Here is a 10,569-nt window from a genome sequence, read left to right on the forward strand (position 1 = left end):
ATTATTGTGGAGCACCAGGATGTATAGATATTATTGTGGGACACCAGGATGTATAGGTATTATTGTGGAACACCAGGATGTATAGATATTATTGTGGAGCACCAGGATGTATAGATATTATTGTGGGACACCAGGATGTATGGATACAGGATGTATAGATATTATTGTGGGACACCAGGATGTATAGATATCATTGTGGGACACCAGGATGTATAGATACAGGATGTATAGATATTATTGTGGAGCACCAGGATGTATAGATATTGTTGTGGGACACCAGGATGTATAGATATTATTGTGGGACACCAGGATGTATGGATACAGGATGTATAGATATTATTGTGGGACACCAGGATGTATAGATATCATTGTGGGACACCAGGATGTATAGATACAGGATGTATAGATATTATTGTGGAGCACCAGGATGTATAGATATTATTGTGGGACACCAGGATGTATAGATACAGGATGTATAGATATTATTGTGGAACACCAGGATGTATAGATATTATTGTGGAACACCAGGATGTATAGATATTATTGTGGGACACCAGGATGTATGGATACAGGATGTATAGATATTATTGTGGGACACCAGGATGTATAGATATCATTGTGGGACACCAGGATGTATAGATACAGGATGTATAGATATTATTGTGGAGCACCAGGATGTATAGATATTATTGTGGGACACCAGGATGTATGGATACAGGATGTATAGATATTATTGTGGGACACCAGGATGTATAGATATCATTGTGGGACACCAGGATGTATAGATACAGGATGTATAGATATTATTGTGGAGCACCAGGATGTATAGATATTATTGTGGGACACCAGGATGTATAGATACAGGATGTATAGATATTATTGTGGAACACCAGGATGTATAGATATTATTGTGGAACACCAGGATGTATAGATATTATTGTGGAACACCAGGATGTATGGATACAGGATGTATAGATATTATTGTGGAACACCAGGATGTATAGATATTATTGTGGAGCACCAGGATGTATAGATATTATTGTGGAACACCAGGATGTATAGATATTATTGTGGAGCACCAGGATGTATAGATATTATTGTGGAGCACCAGGATGTATAGATATTATTGTGGAGCACCAGGATGTATAGATATTATTGTGGAGCACCAGGATGTATAGATATTATTGTGGAGCACCAGGATGTATGGATACAGGATGTATAGATATTATTGTGGAGCACCAGGATGTATAGATATTATTGTGGAGCACCAGGATGTATAGATATTATTGTGGAGCACCAGGATGTATAGATATTATTGTGGAGCACCAGGATGTATAGTTATTATTGTGGAGCACCAGGATGTATAGATATTATTGTTGGACACCAGGATGTATAGATATCATTGTGGAGCACCAGGATGTATAGATATTATTGTGGGACACCAGGATGTATAGATATTATTGTGGAGCACCAGGATGTATAGATATTATTGTGGAGCACCAGGATGTATAGATATTATTGTGGAGCACCAGGATGTATAGATATTATTGTGGTGAACCAGGATGCATACATACAGTTGAAGTCAGAAGTTTACATACACCTTAGCCAAATACATTTAAACTCAGCTTAGTGATCCCCACTAAACAGATCGCTGCAGGCCTCAACACGTATATCACCTAGCTGCTTACACTGCTCGGGTGGGCCCCACTGAGATCCTCACCAGTGTACAGATCGCCCAGCTTTAACTGCTCAGCCCCACACTGCATTAAAGGCCGGCTGTGACCTCTCTGGTTGGCGGTGACAGTTATCTGTCATCGCACAGTTAATTCCCAGAGCTCCCAGGGTCGAGAGATGACACATAAAGAGTCGTTGACAGTGTTCCTGGGTTAGACCAGGGCCTCATCCTCATCGTGTCAATGTCAGCACCATCACCACTGCAGCATCATTACCGACCACTGTCAGCAAGGTGTGTGTGTGTGTGTACGTGTTTGTGTGTGTGTCAGCAGGGTGAGGGGTCAATACAAACCTATAGGAGATGATCCCATCCGGGCATCACCACCACCATGATCCCTGGGCCTCAGCAGTTCAGCTCCTCTATTGACGACAGATCACAGACATCACTGACATCAGAGGATGGAGGAGAAAACGAATTAGCAGTATGAGTCAATCAATAATCCCTGGGGGGGGGGGGGGGGGGGGGGGGGGCTACTGGTTTGTTTTATTCCAGTTTTATTTTTTAAGCTTGAATCTTTCCCTTCTCCATTCTGAACATGAGCCCAGATTGTTTATCATCACCTGTCCCTGTAAATGTGTCTGTTTTGGGGATACAAGCTGTTGAGAGGGAGACTCCAGATGACTTGTTTTTCTTCCTGAGGTCTATGTGATAATATCACTCCTGTTGCCAGGAAGTGTACAACCACTTTTATTTACGCTACTGAAAAGACAGTTGCACTTTTCTTGTAATTTTTTTTTTTTTTATCTATTTTTAATTCGTCCAGTGGCTACTGGGATCATTATTATTTTTCATTCAAAAATGACATGTATTTCCATAAAAGGAAAGGAGAGATGCTCCTACCAGTTTTTTTCTTTATATCCCTGCAAACCCCTTTCCTCCTCCCTCTGATGAAAGCCATTAGTGAAATACAATTTCTAATATCTCCACACAGGTCTGCGATCAACTGAAAACAAATTTATATTCAGGCGGTAAACAGAACGAGTTTTATTTATTGAGTGTAGGGAAGAGAAACAAGCTAGCGTGTGAACCCTGGGTAACCTCGCGAGCTGACAACAAGATGGATAAGTGTAGCATGCAAATGCGCGGAGGGAAGGAATATATCGCACTCAGTCATTCAGCTCATCGCTGCCTGTAGAATTCCATTACCTCCCCCAGCTGCGACCGGCTTTCTGGGCTGTAGTCTATAGAACCTTGTATGCCGTTATAGGCCTAAATAGTTGATTATTTAGAATTGCTTTGTAATTACTGTTGTGGATAAATATTATGTGATCAGGTTAGTAATATGGTCTTTGATAGAAAATAATGTTATATGTGATAATAATAATTTAAACAAAAATGCAGATGACAAATACAATGAATAACAAGAAAACAAGAACAGCAGAGTAACAATGATATATGCTTTATAATAATCATAATAATACGATAATTAGTAGGCCTACAATAATACAAATAAATAAACCATTACTTTATTGCAATGTTGGTGTACCGGTATATGTTATATTACACACACTCAAGACTATCCACAAATTAATTTGAAGGAGAAAAAAACAAAAGTTTTGTGGCATCCCCACCTACTTCGGTCTCACCCAGTCAATATATGGAGCGCAACAGACATGATTACTTTATCATTAATAACGTTGTAATTATCTTTATTTCTAAACATCCTTCAATTAATGCTAAATACAATTGTGTCATTTGTTCACGAGCTCATACTAATGTGTTTTCTCATGTTATGTGAATGTGGTGGTATAGTTTTTTCTATGTAATCTGAACAGATACAAATGTAATGTAAATGGCAATTAAACAGGTTTAGCTCTGCTTATAGTACAATGAAATGAGGATACGCGTCCAGGAATATACACGTAACTATGGGAATTATACCGGCTGAACAAAATGGAATATAAAGTTTGTTGTTGTATTCCTTTATTTATTGAATTAGCACTTTTACAATTTCCCATGCCACGTCTCGAAAAATGAAAATATACTTTACTGTCGAGAAAAAGGCTTGCTGTATTTGTGGAATAGTAAAGATCTAGTCCTATTTATCTGAAATAACAGCATTGAGTGTGCAATATTGACATAGTTAGATCATTTATAGTTACTAACTTTATATTAGTTTAGCATCCCATTTCATTAAGTAAACTGTGTAGGAGCTACATAGCTAATTGTCGATAATTGGGAACCCAAACCGGAACGTGCATGTCCACCTGTCACCACCGATGTTCCTAGTTATTCGGAGACTATTTACAGTTTCGATGCCAGTGGGTCGCCTAGCGGTTAAGAGCATTGGGTCAGTAACCGAAAGGTCGCTGGTTCGACTCCCCGAGCCGACTAGGTGAAAAATCTGTCGATGTGCCCTCGAACTAGGCACTTAACCCTAATTGCTCCTGCAAGTCGCTCAAGATAAAAGCGTCTGCTAAATGACTAACATGTAAATGTCAGTGAAGAGCTCAACAGCCGCGGTCACGACCTTTGAACCCATTAAGTGTGTCTTTCACATGACCTTTAGCCCTGCACTGATCACGGCCTCTGCTGCTGAAGAAACCATAATCGCAGGATAATTGTGTACGAGACTAATGTCAATGACTAGTCTGGATTCCCTTAGTCTATTATATTTTGAGGGTTTTTGTATAATGAACGGCTTAGGCCTATATTCTTATTGGCAAACATTTAAATCCAGGACCTGCTAACAAATATTTATATTTCATTACTTGGACCTTAAAACCAGTTATAAAAAAGATCTAGCCCTAATCGTTTATAACTGATAACAACAAAGCTGGCATGATAGTCACAAAGTTGGTAGATCACCGCAGGCCTGCAGCACTGTGTGGTACAGAAAAACATACCACAGCTGACGTCATCTTACCGGTGCCTGTTTTAAAAACGAGCAGTGATACTTTGATGAAAGCCAGACTTCAGAAGCGTCGGTCCATCGTCTTAGCAAACTTGACTTACTTGCTTCTCCATATCCCAGTCCTATATGATGACCAAGTACCTCTTCTATGTCCATCTAATGTGTAAATTCTACTCATTTAAACAGCCCTGTTTGAGAAAAGAAAGTTACCATGAATGATGGGGACTAAACAGCTATTGTCTGCTGTACTGGAGTCCATTCATTTGACCACCTGAAATTAGTCTACAACTTGATTGGCTTGGTTAGTCAGTGTGTTGTCCCCGGTGGATGACATAGATGTCCATCTATTGGCCAAGACCAAGAGGGCACGTCATCTCCATCAATCAGAGATCGAATTTCTACAGGGCATGTCCCTCTGACTGTCTATGGTCGCTATCTCGGTCATCCATGCGTTGTTGGGTGTTAGCTAGAGGCCACCCGTCCATGAGTCCTATAACCGTTTGACCGATCCAATGATTATGCGTAGGTGATAATGAATTTGTATCAAGAGTTAACGTGCGATGGGGAGAGTAGCGCTCTGTTCGCAGGGGGACACCGACCAGGGGAGGTCAGGATAGGTGACTTGGACCAGATCATTTCTCCAGAACTTGGAGCTGGCAATGAGGGTAACTCTTTATCAGAGGGTGACCCGGGATATTCATTACAACACAGTTACCCGTCTTTCTCCGGTGCCAATTCTGCAACCGACTGTACGGTAACTCAGCTCCCAGTCTACTCAGGCTCGAGCAGCTCTCCTCTGACACAGAGTCAGGGCTTTTCAACCACGCCACCGGCCTGCCTTCACTACTCTCGTCTCCCCTCCTACCTCCGGGTGCAGGAACATGACTTCCCCGGACTTGGATACTCCTCTTCCACACACATCACCGGGACTGAGGCGCTGGCGCACGCAGAATTCGGGTCTATAAATGCGCACATTAAAATCTACACTCATGATGGGTCTAATGTTCACTTTGCTGTTGTGGACAGTAGCTCTCACTCCGAGCCCAATTGTAAGGTAGCTGAACTAAGTCACAGGAGCAAAACTTTTGATTGGATGAACGTGAAGAAGAGAAGTCAAGCTCGGACGGGTAAGTTTTGGAGTTTACATTTCCATTTGGAAAGACAATAAGCATCTTATTGACAAACTACTTTTTAAACATTGTATTTATTGTTGATACGAAAATCAATAGCACCTATAACTTTTAGTAAACTGCCATTCATTCATCAACATAGCCTACTATTGGAAAGTATACATTTTAATGTGCCATATTCACAATTCAGTATGAAGGACAGTGCTGTGCTGTGAGAAACGCAGACTAGGCTACTGTGCTACGGGCAACAAAGTGTGACGTGTTCGAGCGTGGATGAAGTTTCGTAAAGTCGCTCAACATCATCAACAACATTTTTTTAAATAAGAAAATGATACATTTGGATGCATGTAGCCTATTTTTCAGCAAGTGATGGCTCAAAATGTACAAATACATGCATACTTGTGAATTTACCTTTAACAAAACTTCCAGTAAAAATATTAATATGATAACTGTAATACTTACAATTCCTGAATCAGCCTACTACAATAACCATATGTGACAATTGAACTATGTATTCTACCCGGATTGGGATAATCGGAATGGACTGGGATACGGGCAGGGGAGGCTGGGCGAGGTGTACATGGTTATTATACAGTATAGGCCAACTTTCCTCTCTCTACCTATTGGGCACAGAAAAAGGATGGAGATATTTCCCACACTAGAACACAATAGAAGGGAATAAAATAAAATAATAGAATAGAATGAAATATAAAAGCTATCCATGTGCTTTGCTTTCACATCACTGTGCTCTGACAATGCAATATTGCCTGAGCATGCAGTGTGCAATGCAGCTAATGTTAAGTTTAGCCAAACTCACTCCCTATAACGTTAGTAACATTAGAGCTCTCTGCTTATTGATTATCTGTCTGTACAGTAATGAGAGCCTTGTGTATTGATCTCAGTGCCCAGCACCTTTACATGTGTCCGTTTTAACATAATCATTGTCACATATCATCAGTCCACCAACATCTCATGAGCCTTTAGTGTGACATTCAGCATAAACGTTCTGATTTAACAGAAATTAGATCATACAACTCATGTAGAATACGTGGTATATTTCAAAAAATACCTTGAGCATCTTGACTTTGCCCATTAAAAGTAATTTCTCATCCTGACAAAGAGATGTCGTCTCACAAGACCTCACAGCACAATATCTAAATCTGAGTATCCAGTGTGAGGTGAAAAGGGAAAACTGTGAGCTCACAGCCTTCGGTAGCAATTTCATCTCAAACACATTTGAATAAAGAGATGCTCAATTTGTAAGTCGCTCTGGATAAGAGCGTCTGCTAAATGACTTAAATGTAAATGTAAATGTTTATTGGGGTGATATGAACCGAATAGAGATCCTTCTGTCTGGTTCTATGTGCAATCTGGGCCTGTATTCACAAAGCGCCTCAGAATAGGAGTTCTGATCTAGGATCAGTTTGCCTTTTTGACCACAATTAATACAAATGATATGGACAGGGCGAACGCTTCATGAATAAGGGCTCCAGAGTTTGAAGATGACATGGATGCCTTCTTTGTTGTCTGTCTCAGAGACATAGAATACAGTAGAACAATTAATGCTGTCGACGTTTATCAGTTGGTACCAGGCTGACAGTTCATATAGTCACCACATATGTCTTCATTTATATTGATTGTTTATGTTGCTTGCCAGGACTGGTATCAATGTCCTCTAGCCAGCGTTCTAAGCTATCATACAAACAGCTGCAAAGATATTGATATAGTATCTGTAAGGATGATTTCCAGGGTTGGAGTAGATCTCTTTAGCGCTACATTGTTAGCAGTAGTATGATTAGTGACAACAGCAGCAACGTTTCAGGGGGGTATATTAGTCTTGGCACGAAGCAAAGCATCCCTATGTTCTCTCTTGCATAAAGGCCTACCACCCCTCTGCCTCTTGATCTGCTGGTACAATGTATATACTCCCAGTGTGTCATTCTTCGATTATGCTCTGACAGCACCTGAATTACTGTGGGCAGGATGTCCAGATGGCTGAGGCAATGTGTTTCGATCTCTCTCTCTCCTTATCTTCTTCTCTTCTCTCTCGCTCTCCTTATCTTCTTCTCTTCTCTCTCTCTCCTTATCTTCTTCTCTTCTCTCTCTCTCTCCTTATCGTCTTCTCTCTCTCTCTCTCTCCTTCTCTTCTTCTCTTCTCTCTCCTTATCTTCTTCTCTTCTCTCTCTCTCTCTCTCCTTCTCTTCTTCTCTTCTCTCTCTCTCCTTATCTTCTTCTCTTCTCTCTCTCTCTCTCTCTCCTTATCTTCTTCTCTTCTCTCTCTCTCCTTATCTTCTTCTCTTCTCTCTCTCTCTCTCCTTATCTTCTTCTCTTCTCTCTCTCTCTCTCCTTATCTTCTTCTCTTCTCTCTCTCTCCTTATCTTCTTCTCTTCTCTCTCTCTCTCTCCTTGGCTGGGAAGGCCTCGACTCGGCGGCTTGCCCTGGCTTTGCTGGCTGGCTATTTCTAAAGCGTGCAAGTCATTCCTCAAATATTTTCATTTTACGCCTTCTGGCCAGCGCCAATTTCTATTATCTTAGACGTCATTAATCAGAATGTGATTATCTATTCATGAGAGCCAAAGCGCTTATTTACTTACTGTACTGTTTTGTCTGTTTGGGTTTTTTCATATTCACTATTGGCTACTGCACTCTCATTTCAGGTTAGGTTTGGTAGCCTCTGTATATGTAACCTGTCTCTGACATTCTTCTTTGTCTAAAACATGGATGTCAACATTTATCATATGAGCTTTCTGTTCTCTCTGATATAGGCCCTGTTAGATAGCCTATACCTGTACTGTGATGTACGTTATTACATCCAACACCTGTCCTCGTGGTACAGATACAACAGTATCAGGAACTTCACAGCTGAATGTTTGGCACAAGAGCATGTGAATGTGGCGCTATAACCAAGTTTCCCCCGCGCAATCATCTACTCCAGTTTATAGATGTTAATACACTTAACCAATTAACTGAATTAACCTATTTAATATATGTTTTATAAGTAATTGTGATTGATATAAACCGGTAGTGATTGATATAAACCGGTAGTCATACATTTTGTACTGTCTATATTTTATGGCTGGGTTACTTCATTGAATTCAACCGATATATTTATACTATACCTGTGTTTTAACTGTCTTTTCAGCCAAGATGCACATGGCCTGTGGATTAAGTATAGTCGCTCCGGGCGTCAGTATGGACAGAGGAGGTGGAGGTAACCACAGCATTCCCACCGATGGGCATCATATTACCGCTAACGGGGTACTGAGGACCAATTTCACCACCAAACAGCTCACGGAGCTCGAGAAGGAGTTCCACTTCAACAAGTACCTGACGCGAGCCAGACGCGTGGAGATCGCGAGCGCCCTGCAACTGAGCGAAACGCAGGTGAAGATTTGGTTCCAGAACCGGCGAATGAAACAGAAGAAATTAATGCGCGAGGGCCTTCTCCCGGTGGCCCCTCCCGTGTCCTCAAGCTGCTCAGAAAGCTCACGCTCCAACAGCCTGGACACTTATTCCTCTCCTGGACAACTTGAACCGACCTCATGCTCTCCCAAACACCTGCCGCCCCTTAACACTCAACTAGAGGAACTGTCTCATGCATTACAAAACAGGGTGTGTAATAGTGGCAGACAGTATCATCAACATGCAGGTTCTTTGATTCTCCATTAGGAGGAATTTCTTCCTAATTGGTTAATCAGGGTCATGTTGTTTTTCACAAAAAAACACGGAAAGCAGGGTAAGTTTTGTGAACTCCAGAATGTGTTATTGTAAATGTTTGAGTCAGTGATTCCTCATTTTAGAGGCGCGTATAGGCCTACCTGAGACTTTTAATTGGAGTAGCCTATTCAAGAGGACATTTGAGTTGCGCTCGCTTGTCAGGTGAAATAATATAATGATTATTGCACTTTATGAGTTTATACCAAATAACATAACTTTATTCAGACAACCAATATTATTATAGTAATTGTGTATTTAGTAGGCCTACTTAACTTATTGATTTAGTTATTTATTGTCTCTTGCATGTCATTAAAGCATCACTACATTAACGTTGTGGCCAGCTCTTTCTTCGGAACAGCCTACTTAAAATGTTCTTGACTAAAAAGTCTACATTTCCGTCAGGGTTTATCTTGTTTTAAAAGAATATCCAATTCATTTTAAATTTTCCAGTGAGTTTCAAGGACCGCATAAGGCTGAAAGCTATTTCCAAAATAATTTCTGTCAATAGTCTATCTAAAGTAAATGTATTTTGTTTATACACATTTTGAATAACTTAAAAGTTATTTGAATTGTATTATGTTATATTTACCTATTTCATGTTCTTGAATATGAATAATTATTGCATTTATTTTTCTTTCTCTATTCAACACTGTTGGTTCCTCTCTCTCTCTCGTTTCACTTTCACCCGTTGTATTTCTATATCTCTTAATGGTTTTAATTATCCCGCCAGCACTGAAGGATTCATGTGGTAATTGACTGATAGATCTCTTGACTGGCAGGTTTAATGCATTGATCAAAGTTAATCATACCATTTGAATCAAATATTTGAACGCATTTCAACGGAACTGCAAGTGCAAATGATTGTAGAATCCTTTTTCCTAAACGAGTGAGCTATAGCCTTATCATAAACATATTTCAGAAAATAAGAATCCACTTCTGAATACTTTTTACTGTTTGAACAGTCATGGCTCGACGATAAACCGCTCTCTAAACTGTCATGTTCTCTTATAAATTAACACATTAATTGCCTGGGCACGCACGACACCTCTGAAATGCATTCGGTAGAGTTTCGTTTAATGCCTCATAAAAACGTTATTAATGGTGTAACAGGTTATCCGGGGTGTTAATATATA

The 10,569-nt window shown here is 40.2% G+C and overlaps 1 protein-coding gene across 1 annotated transcript; it reads left to right on the forward strand.

Annotated features, from left to right (window-relative positions):
- The first annotated feature begins 5,121 nt into the window (after positions 1–5,121).
- LOC120058838 (homeobox protein Hox-C1a-like) lies at positions 5,122–9,252 on the forward strand. Its single transcript, XM_039007573.1, is given in 3 exon segments — positions 5,122–5,716; positions 8,862–9,181; positions 9,184–9,252. Coding segments are annotated over 3 exon segments (984 nt in total).
- The last annotated feature ends 1,317 nt before the right edge of the window (positions 9,253–10,569 follow it).

This window comes from Salvelinus namaycush, chromosome 14 (assembly GCF_016432855.1).
Source record: "Salvelinus namaycush isolate Seneca chromosome 14, SaNama_1.0, whole genome shotgun sequence".
Lineage (NCBI taxonomy): Eukaryota > Metazoa > Chordata > Actinopteri > Salmoniformes > Salmonidae > Salvelinus > Salvelinus namaycush.